At 45.5% G+C, this 22,077-nt stretch overlaps 1 protein-coding gene across 8 annotated transcripts in view; it reads left to right on the top strand.

Moving 5' to 3' along the window:
* The first annotated feature begins 2,310 nt into the window (after positions 1-2,310).
* LOC127004190 (transcriptional coactivator YAP1-like) overlaps positions 2,311-22,077 on the top strand; it is a 157,341-nt gene continuing 137,574 nt past the window's right edge. For 6 of the 8 annotated variants that reach the window (XM_050871697.1, XM_050871690.1, XM_050871692.1 and 3 more), the window contains exon 1: positions 2,311-3,077. In XM_050871697.1, coding sequence (XP_050727654.1) covers positions 2,599-3,077 — 479 coding nt within the window. In that variant the 5' untranslated portion in view covers positions 2,311-2,598. The remainder of the gene's footprint in view (positions 3,078-22,077) is intronic. The other 2 variants (XM_050871693.1, XM_050871691.1) reach the window with 2 other exon arrangements.

Below are 22,077 nucleotides of genomic sequence, written 5' to 3'. Positions count from 1 at the left end.
AGGGCTGCTTGCTTCTCATACAATAAACTGCTTATTATTATTATATATTATTACACACACACACACACACTGAGAGGTCCCAGGGTTTATCCGTGCCCCCTGTCCACCCAGCAGTGAATAGGTAAACAAGTGAGCTCCATGCTTACTCGGAGAAGGTGATCGCGACTCTATCTCGTGGTAAGACCATGGTGAATTACCCACCCGGGAGGTGAGACACAACCCCCCACTGACACCTGGCACCAAGTCTTGTGTACTGCTGAATGGACTGGAGCATGGATGAAAGAAGACTGCCCATCCGTCTCCACTCCGCCAGAGTATCGAGTCCGTATGTATGTGTGTATGTGTGTGTGTGCGCGCACAGTAAAGCACGAGCTGGGCGTGATACATGTGGCCCATGAAGAGTCGAGACGGACTGAACATATTGGATTATTACCCATCGAATCCGCCGTGCCCAAGCCTGGCTGGCAGACAAATTAATGTGCCTGGCTACTACGCGGACCCAAGTTCGAAACCCGGCCCGGGCAGTCGGCGTGCAGCTCACTCATCTGTTCATCCTCCCTTTTCGGGTTGGTCGATAAATGGATACCTGGGAAAGGTAAACTGTGGCAATCCCGAATTTCACATTGACCCGTGTCCCGGGGTAAGAGGTTCTTACCTACCACAGGCTCAAAGGGCCAACGGATCGGAGGTGACCACCGCACCCACGCACAGGCGTGTGCACCCACCTTTACCTTACCTTACCAAACACAGCATCCAATAGTTGTTACCTCATATCGCGACTCCACTTATAAATAAATAAATAAAAAAAAGAAGGCTGCGGTATATCTGCATGAGATTATACTTGGAGTGTAGGCCTACCTAAAAAGGAAAACAGCGAGAAGTGCAGAAAAAAATGATTACCACAAAACAAATCCATTGTGTATAGATTTGTGGTGAGAAGTCTCTATTCTTCATCAGTACACAGATCATATGTGTAATATACTGGCAGGTGAGATTTTCTCAATATATTATTATAATTATTGCTTTTTTAACTGGGGGGGGTGGGGGGCACAATTTATCCAACAGGAGCCGAAGCAGGGACGGGATGGTGCTTTCCCTCATTGTTATAATGATCGTTTGATTTGGCTTATTAAGTTAATCTCTCTCTCTCTCTCTCTCTCTCTCTCTCTCTCTCTCTCTCTCTCTCTCTCTCTCTCTCTCTCGTTATCCTCTTTTTCAATCAATTGTTATGATAGATTTTTTTTCTTCGTTAGGGAGTGATTTGGGTCTCGATGAAAGTTTGGCCCGTATGCTCCAACATTTCGGTGCCCAAGTTACACAAAGTACATGTAACCATCTCTCGTAGAAGTTGGGCTGATTTTCATGGACGGCTTTATGGCACTAACAGTAGTTTTACAAGGCTTCTGCATTATGAACTTGAAAAACGCTTATGAGAAACAGATCAATCTTTTTTATGCCTTTGGAAATTGTAATAAGAGCCGTCTGAAGCGGAGACAAAATTACGCGGTGGTTCCTCAAAAAAGAGTGGGAGGCAAGGGATGGACAGCGCTGGGTCTGAGAAACTCCTGCTGCTTATTTTATAGTACTGGGAAAAGAGGTAATTCAAGAGAGAGAGAGAGAGAGGCCCGCAACATGCTGCAGCTATAAAGATGACAAGAGTTACAAAAATCAGAACACTAGATTTAGTTCAGAGGTGTTTTGACACTAAACATGGAAATGTCTAAAGTGCAGGAAGGTGGAGCAAAATATTGAGAAGTAGACTGTTCCAGCGTTTAAAAGTGAAGATTTGAGTCAGAATATATGAAGAAAAACATTGCAACAGTTAATTCGGGTATTCATGGTAGACTAGGACGGACGCATTGTAGCCCTGAAGAAAAAAAATCTATCATAACAATTGATTGAAAAAGAGGATAACGAGAGAGAGAGAGAGAGAGAGAGAGAGAGATCACGTGTAAGTTGTTAACCCTTCAGAGTCAGCTGTGGTCCATCCAGCACAACCTTTACACCGGCTGGGATACTGCACACACATACGATGATTTGTATTTAGATGCCTTTCTCGAAATGATTAGGCTTCTTGTTTTATCATTATAATAGTTATATATATATATATATATATATATATATATATATATATATATATATATATATATATATATATATATATATATATATATATATACACACACACACACATATAATATATATATATATATATATATATATATATATATATATATATATATATATATATATATATATATATATATATATATATATATATATAACTTTTTTATGCAAGTATAAGGCCGGGTAAGAAAGTTTACATTTCATTACTAGAGAATCAAGTAAAGGCAAGTGCCCTTAATCAGCTGTCGAGCCCAGGTAATAAGGTGGAAATAGCAAAGCACCATTCCCCAGCTTGTCACCCGGTGGTGCCACCTGGCGGCGGGGGACGGGGGGTGCGCGGGGCGGGTGCGCGGCGCACACATTCCAGCCTCCGCAGACCGCTGCCCCGCCAGTACTTGGGGAGCAGCCGGAGGGAGAGGAGGTGTGTGTTATGTGTGTGGCTCGGTGTGAGTGTTGACCTTAGTCGCCAAGATGGCCAGCTCGAACAAAGATGAATCGCTCCCCATGGAGCAGCGGGGCACCCAGATCGTGCATGTGCGTGCTGACAGTGACAGCGAGCTGGAGGCTCTGTTCGAAGTGGTGCTGAAGCCCTCGAGCCAGGTGCCCCTGCAGAAGCCCTTCAAGATGCGCAACTTGCCCCCGTCCTTCTTCACCCCGCCTGCCCACCGACAGTCCCCCGCCCCCGTCAACCACTCGCGGGAGGGCTCCGCGGACTCCACCTTCGGCGGGGGCGGCCTGCGGGTGTCGGGCGCCATGTCCCCCAACACCGCCCCGCAGCACTTCCGCCACCACTCCTCGCCTGCCTCCCTGCAGCAGACCCTGGCACAGCAGCAGCAGCAGCACGTCGCCCACCAGAAACAACAAAGTTACGATCTTACTGACGACATGGGTAGTCTTCCCCTGGGCTGGGAGCAGGCACGGACTCCCCAGGGACAAATATACTACCTCAAGTAAGTACCGTGTTAACCCCCTTGAGTCAGGTGCAGCTCCCAGCAATAACCTGTAACACCAGTCATGGTAATAATAATAAGAATAAGAATGATATATAGCCCAGCCTCGTCTGTGGGTTACTGTACACCCGGACAGTGCCTGTACCCCTCCACACCCCGGGCGGGCATGGGGCAGCCCGTTACGTGGCCCGCACCCCTACACCCTGGCCGGAGGTCCGCCAAAGTTGGGAGACAAAGTTGGTACGACGGACTCAACGGCCATCTACACACTTTCGTATGTTCGTATGTAATATAGATATACATAAAAAAGTGTAGTGCGCGTCAGTCCTGCGTTACATGACCTTTTTGACCGCTGGTGGAGGGTGAAAAAGTGATGTCCACACCACGTAGTGGCTGAGGGCGTGAGGGTGCTGACACGGCCTTAGTCGGGAGCCTCCTGCTGTCAGCTGGGCCGCGCCGTGCTCCGGTCAGCCTGAAGGCCAGTCAGCCAACCAAATGTAGATTTGACACGGATCATTTGGGGTGTCTATCTGTTTAAAATGTTTGAAGAGGTAATGTTCAAAATATATTCCCGAGCAGGTGTATTGTTTTACGTTAGTGAGGTGTCACCTGACATGTCACTCTCTTGCAGTATTGATACCAGCGGTTCTGGCTGTTTGTTTTAGCGGCGGCTGCACACGCGGGGTAACTGCAGCAGGTGCTCTGCAGCTGCTTGGGGACTTGGGAACTTGTATCTGACTAACAAGGCGTACAGAGGAAGTAGTTTTATTGTAAATTAGGTGATTATTTGAATACTTTGTCATGCGAAGTAAACTATTTATAATGTGTAGTTTGAGTAAGGGATTTATTAAGGACAAAGTGGGAGTTCCTTATCCTTGTAGTAGGGCTTTGGATTAGCAGACAGTAGGTTGAATTTTTACCACATAACACGTGGTGGTATGCCGGGCCATATAGTTGCCAGAGGAAGAGCTTGAGGAAACCATTCCTATTGTTTTCTGTTTTCTGTACCTGTCCGGCCGGTGAATGATGCACTTCTCAGCGTTTTAGGGATCAAAGGAACTCCTTATAAGAAGAAATCAATAATCTATAATCCTACATGATTGACCTATCATGAATTTTATCGAAGAATGTCTCAGACAATCACTACTTGGCAACGCATCCGAAAACTCGCGTAGGCGGCAGGGTTGCCGAAGGTTTTGGCGGGAAGGGACAACTTAAAAGTTCTGCCTCCCCATCAGGGTTCCAGCGTATTGATCTGGGTTGAACACAAGACCATCGCTTTGTCTGGAGCACTAGGAAATGTTCCGTAATGATGTCAATTTAAAATAAATTATAAGACGTCGTTATCCATAAGCTCTGGAAAAAGTTTAATGCCACCAGACTTGTTGCGTGAGGAGGCCCAGGCAGGCGGTAGGACTTGCGCTTTAAGGACGCAGCTATACGCAAGCGCCGCGGGAAGCTCTGGCATTCCTGAGGGATAAAAGTTACCGGACTTCAGTGGCACAAGAGCCGAGGAGGGGGCTGCCTCGCCCTCTGTCCATGCCTGCATGTATGGTTCTTGTCTGTAGCTTCATGCCCATAATCTCTAGCCAGGAGGCGGTCGGATGCACGCGCTATTTATTGCACATCCTTCACAATAAATTACGAACTTGAAGTTAAGTTCTTGTACATATGAAGGTCTGCTAACACATTTTTTTTTGAAGATTTATTTCATAGTTCTGTTATCTTAGAGGAATCTCACAGTAGTAAATCGCCTTTAGGATGAATATAATGTTTATAGTATTGTGGTCAGGGGACGCGGCGTGCTCTGAGGTGACACTTTGTCGTGCAGGGAGGACATGAGTTGCACGCTGGTGACTATATATTACCCACAGACATTACAGACCTTCACTTGAACCCGTTAGGAAGGCTAGCGTCTCCTGGCCACCCCGCCCTGCTGTTCCATAGGTAGAGGCTCAGGTGGGCGTACACGGAGGCGACAAGGGCTGGGTGGGGGGTGGGGGGCGTGTCGGTGCCAGTCACAGGGCTGCCCAGGTTGGTATGTACACCACCGTTACGGTGTCGCCGACATTTTGTTTGGCACGGCTTAATTCACCTTGGGTATTGTGTTGTGTACAGTTGCGGAACAAGATATAAATAGCAGTTGGTACTAGTAGCAATAGTAGTAGTAATGGTAGTAATAGTAGTAGTTGTAGTAAAAGTTGCAGCAGTAGCAGAGGTAATAGTGGTGGCGTCAGTAATGGTGAATATGATGGGTTACTTTCCTTTATCACAATACAACCTTCCATTCCTTTGCCTATTTTCCATATTAATCTCTCTCTCTCTCTCTCTCTCTCTCTCTCTCTCTCTCTCTCTCTCTCTCTCTCTCTCTCTCTCTCTCTCTCTCTCTCTTCCTATATCTATATTTTCCTATATCCATATATTCCAGTATCTATTTTCCTTTATCCTTCTCTCTCACCATATCTTCCTATGTATATTTCTCTCTCTCTCTCTCTCTCTCTCTCTCTCTCTCTCTCTCTCTCTCTCTCTCTCTCTCTCTCTCTCTCTCTCTCTCTCTCTCTCTCTCTCTCTCTCTCTCGGGAAAACATTCTCCATGCAGGTCGGGATTTTTCTAGACAGGAATTCAGAGTAGCCTTAACACCTGAGGTCACTTGCACTCCCCCCTCCACCCCGCCCACTCCTCCCAGCCCACTCTTGCCTACTCCTCCTCCACCTCCTCCTCCTTCTCCTCTCTTATTTTCTTACCTCCATTCTTCCTTTTCACCATTATAATCATCTTGCCTTTTCTTCGCTTTGTTCCTCTTCGTCTTTGGCATCCTCGGTGTCTTGTTCCCCTTCTTCCTATTCTTTACCGTTCTCATTTGTTAATCTCCTCCTCTATCTTCCACGCCACAGACACGCTGAACCTTGATAACACCCACACCCACACACACACACACACACACACACACACACACACACACATTCCCGGACGGTGAACACAGACAGACCCGTGGCTCGTGACTGATTTTTCGCTATTACCAATAATTTTCGGAAACTGACTCTGGTTTCTGTGTATTCTGCCTGGGTCTCTCGTTGCCGCACCAGTCGCTCTTCCTCGTATGGACTGTGTTACGCTTGTGTTTGTGTGTGTGTGTGTATATATTTATAGCTTCCCCCGTCCGAATACGAGAAAGGAGGAGCAAGAAGAAGGAAAGAAAGCGAACCAGTAAAACGTAAGAAAAAGCAAGACAAAAAAAAAAGAAACTGACACGTTGAATCGTTCTACGTTTATTATGGCTTTTTCTTTCTTTCTCATTCTTTCGCTTCTCGCTTTCCTGGTAGACGTCGGGCGGCCGTGTTTACCGCCGCGGACGCACACGCAATTGTCACGAAGCTCTGTGCGCCTCCATCTTGTTTCGCCGCTGGATTCCTGAGGAGGTAAAGGCAGCCAGCGAGCGAGGCGGCGGCGGCGGCAGGCAGGACGGGCGGGCACGGCGGCGGGCAGACAAGGTGGAGGGAGGGAGGGAGGGATTGGAAGAGGGGAGGGAAGGACCAGTTTGTGTGTAATAGTTAGGATGGGTCTTGTATTTATTATTATTATTATTATTATTATTATTATGTATTTATTTTTATTACGTACTTGTATTTTTTGTTCTTACGTTTTATTATCCTTTTTGTATTATATTCTACTACTACTACTACTACTACTACTACTACTACTACTACTACCTCACCATGCAGTAGTAGTATAGTAATAGTATATGTTTGTACGTTACTGTTACAAGGTGCTAAAAATAGACCGAACGATTGGTCATAAGTGATCAACTCTCTCTCTCTCTCTCTCTCTCTCTCTCTCTCTCTCTCTCTCTCTCTCTCTCTCTCTCGTCGGAACAATGAATAGGAAGGTGGAAATTATGTAGATGAGGTAATGATTGACTAAGTGTGTTGCCTGTTGATGGATATATTCTTCTCCTCCTCCCTTTTCTTCTTTTTTCTTGTTATTATTATTATTATTATTATTATTATTATTATTATTATTATTGAGCTCTGTCCGCGGCACGTAATTACTATCCAATCTATTACCACCACCACCACCACCCCTAGTACCTCTTTCATCATCATCACCATCATCCTCATTATCGTCGTCATAGTCGTTCCCATCGTCGCCATCGTTAAAGGGTAAATCTGACTGGTGTTGTTGCGTTGTTCATTTTTCGAGGGAGTTTGTGAATAGTTAAAAAAAAGGAATATCATGTCGCTCTTTCATACATAGAAGTCGTTGTTCCATATATTTCTTCTTTTCCTTTCCTCTTCCTTTTCATCGTCTTCATCTTTCTCCTTCTTTACTTCTTCTTTTTCTTCTTTCTTTATCTTTTATATATTTTCTACCTTACGTCTTTCTGTCCCTCATTCTCCCTTTCTTTTCTTTTCTTTTTCCTTTTTTTTTTTTTTTACTTATAACTGCTCATTTTCCTCCTCCTCCTCCTCCTCTTCCTCTTCGTTTTCCTCCTCCTTTTTATGTTCTTTCTCTTCTTCCTCTTCTCCTTCTTATCTACTTCTTTCACTGCCTAGCCTTTTAGCTACCACCACCCCCTCTTCCTCCTCCTCTTCTTTCTCCTCCTCCTCCTTCACGTCCTTGTCTATTGCGGCACTTTTCATCTCGTCCTTTTCCCTCCTCCTCCTCCTCCTCCTCCTCCTCCTCCTCCTCGTGTAACCTGACCTGCCTCGCCATAAATCAGGGCCGTGAGAGGGTCAAGTGCGAGAGACGACATTTGCCAGGTGTGTTATAGGGTCAGGAAGGGTCAACCACAGCCTCTCCCCCCTTCTCTCTCTCTCTCTCTCTCTCTCTCTCTCTCTCTCTCTCTCTCTCTCTCTCTCTCTCTCTCTCTCTCTCTCTCTCTCTCTCTCTCTCTCTCTCTCTCTCTCTCTCTCTCTCTCTCTCTCTCTCTCTCTTCCTTTCCTTCATCTCCTTTCCGCCTTTTAAAGCTACTCAGGTTCTGGAAATCGTCGTTGCTGCAGTAAAAGGTGAAAGAAAGACTGAATTTGCAGTCCTTTTGTCTCTTCTTTTGCGTCATTTCCTGTATAAAGAAATTAGAGAACTGTGCCATCTAAAATCATCTGAAGCTATTAAGCTATTGAAGTTCTAGAGAGGCTGAACTTATGTGGGGGGTTTGGGGTTTCATTTCCTCTCTTTTTCCGTCCTTTCCTGTATAATATAATAAAATGATAAAGAGCCTGGCAATACAAAATCATCGGAGGCAATCACACTCCCTTATAAGGCTGCTCACACCGCCTCATCACCGCTCATAAAACTGAAGTTCTAGAGAGGCTGAACTTATGTGGGGTTTTTCATTTCCTCTCTTTTTCCCGTCCTTTCCTGTGTAATAAAATAAAATAATAAAGAGCCTGGCAATACAAAACCATCGGAGGCATTCACACTCCCTTATAAGGCTGCTCACACCATCTCATCATCGCTCATAAAACTCGTCGGGGGTGATTAACGCATTATGACACCGCCGGAAGTACTACATATAGCGTCGCTTACCGGCCAGCGCATTGCAGTGGCGAGAGAGGAAGCTTGTTTCCTGATCAGTTATAGCGAGTAATAGTTAAGGTGTGTAATAGTTAATAGAGTGTGAAGCCTCGTTAAATGTTCTGCCGGTTAATTAAATCTCAGCGGCGGGATGGACTTTTAAATGCCACGAGAGATGATAATGAAATTTAAAGACCAGAAGTATCATTGTTAGTCATTTAAATGCCACACAGTAGTTGTATGACCTTTAATGCGAGTGCTGTTGGGTGATAGTGAAGGGTTTGGTGTTACTTGCCATAGGTTTTCGTTGTTGGTTTATGGTAGTCTGGGTAGTAGTGGTGGTAGTAGTAGTAATAGTTGTTTTTATATCAGTTTTGTAGTCGTTAGCTAATGGGTTTTGTGGTAGTAGTACTTGTGGTAGTCGTACAAGTAGTTTTCATAGTCGTAGTTGTAGTAATAGCAAAAGTAATAACAGTTTTCCCTTTTTTTTTTACAACAAAGGAGACAGCTCATGGGCACAAAAAAAGGAAACTTTAATAAAAAAAAAAAAGCCCGCTACTCGCTGCTCCCCAAAAGAATCCAAAGAGGTGTCAACACTTAAGATTTTGCGCCAGGGATAGCATTGTCCTTGGTGATAGAGTTAAGTAATAGAAGTGGTATAATTTTACTCGCTGATAAACATTTTCCCGTCATTATGGCTTATTAGCGCCGGAAGTAATGGCTCTCCACCGCTAGCCGATCTTTGTCCCTGTACGGCGTGAGCAATAACAGTTTCCATCGATATATAGGTATTATTTTTTCACCACCGTATCAGTGACAGTATTAAAATGGAACAAAGAAAGAAAGATAGAAAGGGGAATAAAGAAAAAAAATGCTGATTGAGGCCTCGAGAAAGAAAAAGAAAGAAGGAAATAAAAGAAAAAAATGAAAATGTCTCGAAAGAATAATGAAAAATTTTTCACTACTTAAATTCATCCAGGTAGCAAAAATATGGTTCTTCTAATTGGCCACCGGTGTTCTTTATATACAAGCGTTATTTTGTAGCCACTTTTTTGTGCGCCTTCCGCTTAGCTGTCTGTTAACCTGACCGTAAACAAACCCATCAGCCAGCCATCCTTCAGTGACAAGTTTTCTTTTTTTCCTTTCTTTTTATCGGTTCGTCTCCACGGTGCGCTGGGCGAAGGCTTGATGGTGTGGTTGTCTTGAGGCGTCCTGCGGGATGATGGGGCGGGGCCGTGGGTGATTTAGGTGGCGGTGGTGGTGGTGAGGGAAGGAAGGGAACGAGGAAGGGGAGGAAGGGAAGAGAAAATTCACCCACACGGAACATTACTTCTTCACTTTAAAGGTTCGGTCTCTCTCTCTCTCTCTCTCTCTCTCTCTCTCTCTCTCTCTCTCTCTCTCTCTCTCTCTCTCTCTCTCTCTCTCCTTTAGGCGTAGATAGGAAAGATTACGTAAAATTATTGTTCAGGTTTGCAAAGAGTAGTAGTAGTAGTAGTAGTAGTATAAGTAGTAGTAGTAGTAGTAGTTCGTGTAATGTAAGTTTTCGATATATAAAGGTTTCATGTTTTAAATTTTGTTGTTTGTTATTTTTCTTTTTTTTGTTCGTTATTTGTGTACGACTTCAAACATTTACTTCTGCATTTATTTATCTTCGGCATCGTCATAACCTTTCCTCAGTGGCGCGGCGCTCGCTCGTTTTATATGTGTTTGTTTAATATTTCCTGTTGCACTCCTGACCTTCTCCACATAAAAAGTGCCTCGGCCTCCTATTAGCATTTAGAGAGGATGGGCAGCGGACCTTTATTGGGGGGGGGGGGGGAGAGGGGGGGGATTTGTTCTTCCCTTCCCGTCCCGTCCTCTCCTATTTATTTTATTCCCTTCTCTTCCCCTGTCAACTCTTCCCATCCCCTTCCTTCCCATTCCTTCCCTTCCCTCCTCTTCCTCTGTCCTATTTATTTTATTCCCTTCTCTTCCCCTGTCAACTTTTCCCATCCCCTTCCTTTTCTTTCCTTCCTTCTTTTTCCTCCCCTTCCATTCCGTCAGTCTTTTCCCTTCCTTTCCTCTTTATTATATTCCCTTTCCTTCCTTATGTCTTTTCCCTTTCTTTCCTCTCCATTATCTTCTTCCCTTCCCCTCTCATTTCCTTTCTTTCCCTTCCCTTTCGTCTCTTTCTCTCCCTTTCCCCTCTTCTTTTTCCCTTCTTGCCTGTCCCTCTCCCTCGCAACTTTTCCCATCCCTTCAATTCCCTTCTCTTCCCTTCTTATCTTTTCCCTTCCCTTCTCATTGCTTCGTTCCCACTCTTCTATCTTGTCTACTTCACCTCCCTTTCTTGTCCCTTTCTCTTCTGGATCTTCTTTCACTTCCAGTCACCGCCAGTTTCCTGTCTCAGTGTCTCCTACCCGTCTTGTAATGGCTCTCTGTTCCTTCCCTCGACCATGCCCAACCCTGCTTCCTGTCTCTCCTTCATTTCTGTGCCCTTTGTCTTGTTTTCCTTCAGTGTCCTTCTCCTGCTCCTCTTTTCCTCTCCTTTTAGTTAACCTTCCCTCATTTCTTATCCTTTATTCTGGGTTTTCTTTCATGCCGTCCTTCGTTTGCCCTCTTTTTTTCTTCCTCTTCCATGTCCTTGCCGTCCATCACCTACTGCTCTTTCTCCTGTCCTGTTGCTCCTCTCCCTCTCTCTCCCACACATACACGTCCATTCCCCCCCTCTCTCTCTCTCTCGCTCTCTCTCTCCGTGCCCTCTCCTCTCCCTGTCGGCCGTCCCTCAAGGATTACTGGCTCTTGGGTTACAACCTGAAAGTCGGCTCGGTGTGTGGCGTCGTGCGGGCGGCGGCGTCCCGAGCCTCCCTTCCCGCCGGGGTTGTAGGGAACAGTTAGCTGAGGGTGGACCTGCGCCGGGGGGAGGTGACGAGCTGACCCATGCACCCCTGGTCGAGACGTGAGTTGCTTGGGGAGTTGGGGCACGGCGGGGCAAGGTGGGGCAGCCGGTGTTGAGCCTCCGGGGTGACTTGTGGCAGTGTCATCAAGCTGCAAAGATGGGAACAGGACTTGACAACCCTTCTTTTTTCCCTTCTTTCCTTTCTTTCCCTCCCTCCCCTTCTTTTTTCCCTTTTTACCTTCCCTTCCCTCCCTCTCCCTCGCATCTTTTCCCATCCCTTCCCCTTCTCCCTCCCTTTCCCTTCCCTCGTATCTCTTCCCCTCCCTTCCCATCTTAAATTTTCCCTTCCCTTCTCTTCTTATCGCAGCGTGGATATGAAGGAATCGCGGTGTGTGTGTGTGTGTGTGTGTGTGTGTGAGAGAGTCGCCCGATCACCAGGCAGACGGAGGAGGAGGCGCCGGGGAAGGTGCTCTGGGCTGGCGGTCAAAATTTACTGTGGGCGGGCGTCGCTGCCTGCCGCCGCCTCCCCCTGAGAAGTGGTCAGCGCGGGCCACAGCCTCCCTCGTATGTCAAGGGATTAAGGACTCGCGGGGGGGGGACGAGTGATAAATGCATTCAGTACCGCCTGGACGAGAGAGAGAGAGAGAGAGAGAGAGAGAGAGAGAGAGAGAGAGAGAGAGAGAGAGAGAGACTGACTGACATTCTAATTCAGGTGTACAGGTATCAAATAAGAGTAATTTATGGACAAACCGACACACAAACACTCACTCACGTCCGGTAGTGGTGTTGATGATGATGATGTCGGCAAGTGGCGGCAGCGTCGGGATAAATCGGTGTCGTCCCGGGACTCGTACCTGCAATTTGAGTTCGTGTCGTGAGGCTCAAATGAGGGTCGCCGGGAGCAAAGGGAGCAAGCACCCTCGTTACCCATCGCCGCGCGCGCTTTTGTCGGCGTTTAATTGTATGCAATCACGCTAATGAAGGCACGATTACCGACCTGCGACCGGGCTCCCTCCGCGGCCTGATTATGTAGATCGCCGACTGATTATGCAGATCGCCGCGGTCACTTCCTTCCGCCCAGCTGTCCCGCGCCGCGGCCGTGACATGGACGGGGCGGGGCGCGGCGATCTCACCTACGGCGCTCTTGGCGGGGAGGAGGCGACATGTGGGGGGAGGGGAGGGGGCGGTAGAGAGAGAGAGAGAGAGAGAGAGAGAGAGAGAGAGAGAGAGAGAGAGAGAGAGAGGGGGGGGGGAATACAGATTTTGGGATAGTGTCATAAGTAGAACCGAAATGAAAAAAAAAAATGTTACCTGTTATTCTCGTTCGTAGCTCCCCCCTTCTCTCTCCACACACACACACACACACACACACACACACACACACGGTAGCTCAGGGGTAGAGCGTCTGGCTCACAACCAGAAGGACCGGGTTTCGATTCCCCGGCCGGGTGAAGATAAGTTGGGTTTGTCTTCTTTCACGTGTAGCCCCTGTTCACCTAGCAGTGAGTAGGTACGCGACGTCAGGCGTTGTGTGTGAGTGGTCTCAGTCCTACCCAAAGATCGGTACTATGAGCTCTGTGCTCTTCCGTAGGGGAACGGCTCCCCTCGAGAGAGACCCGCAGCAGACCAAGAGGTGAATTACACACACATCACCAATTAAAGGTATACTACTCGCCCCTTAGCCATTGCAGCTGCGGAATATACTAGGAATAACCGTAACACTTGACTCCGCATCCTATCGTAACCAACCATCTCACACTTCTTCCATATATGTATTTTCTTATTTGTTAATTTACTATTATTGTCATTATGGAAGTAGTAGTAGTAGTAGTAGGTATATTTTCTTCCTGCTTACTTTATTTATTCTTTACAACATACCTATTCACTGTTGGCCCGGAATCGAATCGTTGGCCGTGCAGGTGTTAGCGATCACCTTCAACCCTCCAGTCATCCATCCAGCTGTTGCGAGTGAGTCTGTAAACAGGGAACCGAACAGCCATGAGAGAGATGACAGGTATAGCCTATGAGAGCTTATTCCATACCTCCAATAACAAGCAAAAGTATACTAAGTCAGTGATCTTCAAAATGTTCGTATACTGCGTCCCTGTTCGATCCTAAAGCCTATATTATCAAGCATTTCGGAGCTTACACACCCACATTTGATAAAGCTTTCGTAGATGTTGTTTGTGGGTATTTCCATGGAGAGTTCAATAAGCTTAGGGATAGTTTGACAAGGCTCCTGCACTATGAATGTGAAAAATGCCCATGAGAACCTGACCGAAAAATATTGGTAAGGAAAAAATGATGTGAAAAGGAAATGAAAGGAGGAAAAAAGGACGCTCGAAGAAAAGATAGACTGAATGAGAACGAATAAAAAGGAATCAAGAAAAGAAAGAAGGAACAGAAGAAATTAAGGAAAGCAAGAATGAAAAAAAACTTGAAACAAAAAAATAAAAAGCGGAGAAATAAACCTTTGCGGCATTTGAAAATATTTGTTGTTGGACCCGAAAGCGCCTGAGGATAGACCTTATAGTAAGACTCCCCTTGAAGTGCGGCTGTGTCGGCGCCTTGTGAGGAGTAAGCGGGAGGAAGGTGAAGGATAAAACGGGGAAATCAAGACGACCCGGTGCCAGTGTTTATGTGTCCTTCTTGCACACTTCCCTCCTTCCTTTCCTTTATTAATCTTGCTGAAGCGAATACTTTCCCTTTTCTTTTTACTTTTACCTTCCCGCACTTAGGAGGAGCTGTTCATTATCAAGCGGAAAAAGAAAAAAAACTTCGTGAATTACTTCTTCAAACTTCGGGAGTTCTTCTACCATGAGCGGGAGTACAGCGGTGCCACGTTGGTTGCCTCTCCCACCACCACGACGATTTGAATATATTTTTTTCTTACTTATATCAGTAGTATTACCCTCACTGCACACAGGAAAGAATGCTATGACCTCTGCGCCACCCGCCGTCCACAGTATTTTGTTTGTGTTTGTGGAGAAGAGGCGAGTAAAGAAAATAATCGCTTGGTTTTTATACTGTATTAGAGGACAGAGGGGAGTGTTCCTAAGAGGCCAGGGAGTCTATATAGTACACTAGGAGTTTCTGGTTGCGGCGAGATGACGGGGGGGGGGGGGGTTGACCTGTAGAATGCACCTGTGATCAAGGAAAATGAGACAGGTGTGAAGGTACAGGCAGCAACCCTAACGTGTGTGTGTGTGTGTGTGTGTGTGTGTCAGTCTCGGTTGTCTGAATGACGTTACTTCACACCTGGCTCTCTCCCCACCTCACACACACACACACACACACACACACACACACACACACACACACACATACAGATAGCGCATCGCCGATAGCTCCCGCCACGTTGCCTTCCGTTCCCACCTGTCATCGTGTGTGTGTGTGTGTGTGTGTGTGTGTGTGTGTTTTCCCTGGGGTGGTGGTGATGATGATGAGGTAACAAAAGCGGCTCTAACACAACGGAAACAGGAAGAGCGGTATTATTATTAGTACTATTATTATTATTATTATTATTATTATTATTATTATCATCATTATTGCCGGCGTAATTATAAATGACTTCATATTATGCTTTGATACTGTTCGAAAAACACACAAAGGCGGGCAATTTTTAAGACAATATGCTTCTCCGCGTGTGTGTTTTTCTATATATATTTCTTTCTTTATACATTATTATTCTAAAAGCCCCTGTGGCGGGATTAGCGTGAAGCCCGACAAGCTCTCCGAGGCGCGAAGGAAAGAGTGTTGCGACGCGATGAGACGCGGAGAAGACTGATAAGAAACAGCGAGACAAAGAAGAGGCAATAGTAGCTGACGGGGACGAAAGAAAAAAATACCAGAAAGACTTTGAAATAATGTAGAAAATGTTAGGAAGTATAGTTTTACGAGGATTGAAATAATGTAGAAAATGTTAGGAAGTATAGTTTTACGAGGATTGAAATAATGTAGAAAATGTTAGGAAGTATAGTTTTACGAGGATTGAAATAATGTAGAAAATGTTAGGAAGTATAGCTATAGGAGGATAGAAGTAATGTAGAAAATGTTAGGACCATGAGTTATAGGAGAAATTAAATAATGTAGAAAATGTTAGTATATATATATATATATATATATATATATATATATATATATATATATATATATATATATATATATATATATATAGTTAAAGGAGGAAAGAAATACTGTAGGAAATGTTAGGCTGTATAGCTATAGGAGGATAGAAGTAATGTAGAAAATGTTAGGATTATAAGTTATAGGATGAATTAAATAATGTAAAAACAGTTAGTACGTATATATAGTTAAAGGAGGAAAGAAATACTGTAGAAAATGTTAGGATGAAATGTTATAGGAGGACTACCGCTGATGGAGGGTTGGGTGGAGAGGACGAGAAGAAAAAAATTAAAGAGTGTGAAAGATGAAATAGATAGCTTAGGTAAATGGAAGAACTGCGAAAGAGGAGGAGAAGAGGAGAGGTAGAAAGAGGAAAGAGTGCAACAAAACAGAACATCGCTCACTTGGATAAAGATGAAAAACAGAGAGAAAGGAAGAACGGGAAGAAAAAGAAACGAAAACAGAAAGAAGAAAAAATGAATTTGTTGAAGAAAAACGAGAAAAAAACGAGGAGTAAAGAAAAGAGTGCACGGAAAGAAAATTATTATATATCAAAAGAATGAAGAAAATAATAAAGGAAAGGAGAGGGGACGGGAGGGAGGGATGGGATAAGAGGTGAAGAGGAGGAGGGAGGGAGGGTGGGGAAAGGAGAGGAAATGAGATGAAGAGGAGGAGGAGGAGGAGGAGTAGGAGGGCAAGGTGTAACAAGGGGTGTGGAGTTGTGTTTCATCCAGGTAACAATTAGCCACACCTTTTTGCCCCAGAATCTTTTTTTTTTTTTTTTTCCGGTCATAATATTTCACTTCCAATTGTCTCTTTCCCTGTGTGTGTGTGTGTGTGTGTGTGTGTGTGTGTGTGTGTGTGTGTGTGTGTGTGTGTGTGTGTGTGTGTGTGTGTGTTTATTTGTCTCGTTTATATATTTGTTTGCTTTCCTATTTTTTTTTTCTTTCTCTCTCTCTCTCTCTCTCTCTCTCTCTCTCTCTCTCTCTCTCTCTCTCTCTCTCTCTCTCTCTCTCTCTCTCTCTCTCTCTCTCTCTCTCTCTCTCTCTCTCTCTCTCTCATTATTATCACAGGCAGTTAGACAGTTGAGATTGGGAGGTGAGATTGAGGGGTGAAGAGATGAGAGATAGAGAGATGGGGCAGGTGTCTCTCTCTCTCTCTCTCTCTCTCTCTCTCTCTCTCTCTCTCTCTCTCTCTCTCTCTCTCTCTCTCTCTCTCTCTCTCTCTCTCTCACAAGTGTTCAGTGAGAGTATTGCTGTTTTTTTCTTTTTTTCCGCATCTGTTCATCCGTCCGTTCGTCCTTCCTTTTTTTTTTTCTTTTCTTTTGTATGTTTTTTTTTGTTGTTTGTTTGTGTTTTAAGTGTCATCTTCCTTATTGTTGTTCTCTGGGTGGCTGGGATGTTTCTTTTGTCCTTTTTTTATTGTGTGTGTGTGTGTGTGTGTGTGTGTGTGTGTGTGTGTGTGTGTGTGTTCTCTTACTTACGTGTCTTCTTCCTATTCTTTACCTAGCTACTTGTTTGTTTGTTTGTTTGTGCGTGTATGTGTATGCATGTATATAGGAAGCTCTTTCTTATATTATTCATTCACGTTTTTATTTTGTCTCGTTTTATTTATTTCTTCGCTTTTAATTTTTTTTTGTTTCAAGTTTTTTTCATTCTTGCTTTCCTTTATTTCCTTCGTTCCTTCTTTCTTTTTTTTGATTTCTTTCCTTTTCTTTTACTCGTTCTCATTCATCCTGTCTTTTCTTCAAGCGTCCTTATTTCCTCCTTTCATTCCCTTTTCACATCATTCTTTCCTCACCATTATTTTTTCGTTCATCATTTGTACATAGATAGATTTATTACTCGCATACTTTACTAACCTTTATTTATTCTTCAAAAACTGTTAGTGTGAGACAAAAAATTGATTATAAAGTAAAAATTAAGTAAGAAGAAGAGGAAGTTGGAAGAAGGAGGAGGAGGAGGAGGAGGAGAAGGATGAAGGAAGGAAGAGGAGGAGGAGGAGGAAGAGAAGCAACAGGAAGGAGGAAGATAAGTCGTGGAAGCAAAAGGAAGAGTGTTATGGGAGAGGAGGAGATGAAGAGAGGGAAGGAGGCTGGGTGGTGAACAGTTATCAGGAAGGAGGAAGAGGAGGAGGAGGAGGAGGAGGAGTGGGATAGAAGGGTGAGGAATGGCCACGGCGATCAGGTGTTTATCCCTCTTCTTCCACCATCATCATCTTTCACTTCCGCATCTTCTTCCTCCTCGTTCTCATCTTTTATCACCTCTCCTACTGTCATCGCCTTCCTCATCTTCCTCCTAATCCTTCATCTCTACTATTATCATCTTCTCTTCCTTTTTCTTCCACCATCATCATCTTTCTCTTCCGCATCTTCTTCCTCCTCGTTCTCATCTTTTATCACCTCTCCTACTGTCATCGCCTTTCTCATCTTCCTCCTCCTAATCCTTCATCTCTACTATTATCATCTTCTCTTCCTTTTTCTTCCTTCTTCTCTTCCTTATTATCTATCTTCCCTATTATCATCTTCCCAGCATCCTTATCCTTCCATCCCTTCCTTCTTCTTCCTCTCCCTCATTCTCTTTCTCATCCTTTGTCTTTTCTCCCATTTCATCATCATCTCCAGCCTCGTCTTCCCTTCCTTCTTCCTCATCTCTCTCTACTATCTTCTTTTTCCTCCTCTTCCTTCTACTCCTCCTCTTCCTTCATTCCTTCCCATTTTCATCTCAACAACAGTGTCTTCCCATCCTTCTACATCAGAGAGAGAGAGAGAGAGAGAGAGAGAGAGAGAGAAGTTGGGGGATGGGAAAAGGTGGAGAGGGTGATTGACTGACTGCTTATAACTCCACCACCACCTCCTCCTCCTCCTCCTCCTCCTCCTCCTCCTCCTCCTCCTCTTCCTCCTCCTCTTCCTCCTCCTCCTCAGCTATGTTCCCAACCACATGCTGATGATGTAAACAACAATTATATGGCCTTTGCCTCTCCCACACCTGTCCGAGGGCTTGTTTATTGGCCCAGGTGGCTCATGTAGTAAAGGTAACAGCAGTAGTAGTAGTAGTGAAGTAGCAGTAGTAGTAGTAGTAGTAGTAGTAGTAGTAGTAGTAGTAGTCGTTGGGGTGGTGGCAGTGGCAGTGGTCCAGGTGTTAACGGTCCAGGTGAGAGAGAGAGAGAGAGAGAGAGAGAGAGAGACTATGTATGTATCATCGAGTGGAAATCAATAGTCGCTGTACACACAATTAATTATCGGGCAAGAAAATTATGTATCAAAGCGAAAATATTGAGACCAGGAACTGATGGTGGTGATGGTGGTGGTGGTGGTGGTGGTGGTGGTGTTTGTATTAATGGTGGTGATGTTGGTAGTGGTGGCCGTGTAGTTGTGGTGGTGGTGGTGTTTGTATTAATGGTGGTGATGTTGGTAATGGTGGCCGTGTAGTTGTGGCGGTGGTGGTGTCGTGTTGTGTTTCAGCCATGGAATGCAAGCCAGTCAGTTGTCAATCAGTCAGTCAGTCAGTCAGGGAGGGAGGGAGAGAGAGGGAAGGAGGGAGTTAGAGAGATCAAAACAGTAATATCAAAGTTTGTACCTAGTGTGTGTGTAAGTCGAGAGAGAGAGAGAGAGAGAGAGAGAGAGAGATCAAAACAGTAATATCAAAGTTTGTACCTAGTGTGTGTGTGTGTGTAAGTCGAGAGAGAGAGAGAGAGAGAGAGAGAGAGAGAAATACATCGAATAAATCAAGCCAAAAAAAAAAAAAAAATCCGTAATACCTCATGCAAACTAGATAACATTAATAATCTTCTCCCTCTTTCCTCATAGACGGTAATAAAAGAGAGAGTTTATTCACACCGACAAAACGAACCGTGTAGTAAACGTGTACGACATCGGGCTACAGAACATCCAAGTGACAATAACAACAATGGCGGTGGTGGTGGTGGTGGTTTTGATAGTGAACGCCCTTTGTTGTTTTGTTGTGGTGGTGGTGAAGGTGATGGGAACGGTGCATAGTGCCGGGCGGACCCTACACACAGAGGCACCACCACCACCACCACCACCATCAGGAGTAACAGTGGTAGTAGAAGTAGTAGTGGCAGTAGTGGTGGTGACAGTGGCGGTGGTGGTGGTGGTGGTGAGTGATGTTAAGGGGTTGGTCTTGGCTGTGTGGAGAGACTGCCCGACCCGCTCCTCTGAAACGCCCTCCAGCGCTACCCACATTCCTGGCCTGGCAAGAATTCACATCCCACGTCCGAATCGCCGACCGCCTTCCATCCCGCACACCGCCCCTCGCCCTCCGCCGCGCCGCCGCTCCCGCCCGCTCAATCCCGACGATTATGGAGGCTCAGGTGTCCTTCCGCGTCCTAAGTGCCATCCATAGGTGTCAATAGAAGCCGGGCAGTGCGAGGACTTTCTTGGGTATGGACAAAGGGCAGGAAAACGGACGTCGGATGCCCACCCTTGCGCAGGACCCGGCCGATTATGTCCTGCGGGCACCGGCAGGCGGCTCAGGTAGCCAATCATATAGTACTAAGGTGCATAGCTGTGTTTTGATTGGTCAGCCGTGCACACCTGTGGGGACGCGCGGCTAACGACACTCAGGTAACGGGCAGCGCTGTGTTGTCCCTCGCACGGCCGTTTCGAGGGTTACTTTGAGGGAAACGGCGAACTTTGGGGCCGAGGGAGAATGAAATGGCAACTTACCGACTACTTGTCCAGGTAATGTGAGGTAAGAGCGAGCGGGCGCGCGTGAAAAGTTCTGAAACGTTTCGTGTTGGGCAAGCAGGCGTCCCTCACACGTCCCCGACACCCGGCCAATGAGGTGCTCCCGGACGCTGCGCCCCGCGTGTGATTGGTCAGCTGGCGGAGGAAATGAAGGTTCTGGGCATAGGTTAAAGAATCTCGGGAATCGGGACTATCACCGGAGGCGCCTCTTCTCGGAAACCTGCCCGGCCCTCTTTTCGACTCCCTCCGCCTTCATGCACCTCCGTCAGGAGTTCATGCGGTCGTACACACACACACACACACACACACACACACACACACACACACAACATTGACATTTTTCTTTGTTGATTGGTCGAAGTAAAGATTCAACTGAAAGAGATGATAAATTAGTATTGCTTTATTTTGGCTGCAGATGATAGATTGACTGGATTGAGAGAGCATTGCGGGATAAGTTTATTACATCCGAGGAATACTTACTTTACTGATGAAGGAAATTAAGCCTCGGTAACTTTGGAAGACGTATAGACAGTGGCGCTAGTTGGTCAAAAGTTAATGTTAGAGTTGGTTAAAGCTTCCATAACCAGATATACGGATAGTAGAATTGTCGACATACATAGAGTTATACCTATCACCTATACCTGCCTACATACATACATACATACATACCTTCGAGGAGACAAGGTGTAAGACTAACGGTATTTCATGACTTTAAAAAAAACTTCTAAGCTTAATATCATTGTCTTCATTTTCATTTTTTCTATATTAATGTTGTATATCGGATTTTTTTCCCCCATTCTTTAAAGGAAAAAAAAAAGAAGCTGGAAGTATGAGCAGAGAGAGAGAGAGAGAGAGAGAGAAATGAGACAGATTTAAATATGTTGACAACTAAAACACCACTTCCTGCCGCTCCCCTTTCATATGTTTAATTCTTTCCTTCCTTTCGTTGTTTATTTGGCTGTTGAACCGGCTCCTTATCTACCCCATTACCCATCCAGTCACCCACGTAGCCACTTACCCATTTAGGAAGGGTGAAGGGAAGGTTAAAGGGAGGGGGAAGGGGAGGAACTGAAAGGAAGGAAGGGAGGAGAGTGAAGGAAGGGATGGAGGAAAGAAGGAAGCAGAATAAAGGGAGGGATAGAGGGGAATGAAGGGAAGGGACTGAGAGGAAGGGAAGAAGGAAGGGATGGAGGGAACAAGGAAGGGGAGCAAAGTGAGGGACTCTTGAGGAAGGAAGGGATAGAGGGGAATGAAGGGAAGGGACTGAAAGGAAGGACTGGGAGGGAGGGGAGGGAGTGAAGGAGGAGAGGAAGGAGAGGTGATAATTTAACCTCTGCGATGAACAAACAAACAAATCTCTTGCATCATGCGCGTCTAAGAGTGAAGGGAGGGAAGAGGAGGAGGAGGAGTCAGCTGATGAGGGAGTGGGAGGGCGAAGGAAGGGGAGGGAGAGAAAGTGAGGAAAATGACGCAATTTGATAGTATATAACCTGGACAAAAATATAGGCTTCAGAGAGAGAGAGAGCTGTGGGGCAGGTGGAAACAGCAGGTGTGTATGGGATGCACCTCCAAATTCGTTCCAGGGCGATCTTGTTTGCGTGAAAATCGCGGATATGTAAAGCTGTTTGCGATCCTGTCCGTCTGTCTGTTTGTGGCGCCCGGTGAGTGCTCTGTTTCCACCCGACTGGCTTGTGTGTAGGTTAGGTTAGGTTTGCTGCAGTTTCTCCTCCTCTTCTCTTTCCCCTGATACAGTTGGCGAAAGAATCCGATTTTT

Source organism: Eriocheir sinensis, chromosome 27, assembly GCF_024679095.1.
Source record: "Eriocheir sinensis breed Jianghai 21 chromosome 27, ASM2467909v1, whole genome shotgun sequence".
In the NCBI taxonomy this organism is placed as follows: domain Eukaryota; kingdom Metazoa; phylum Arthropoda; class Malacostraca; order Decapoda; family Varunidae; genus Eriocheir; species Eriocheir sinensis.
The sequence above is the reverse complement of the archived record's forward strand: the minus strand, read 5'-3'. Positions and strand labels throughout refer to the sequence as shown.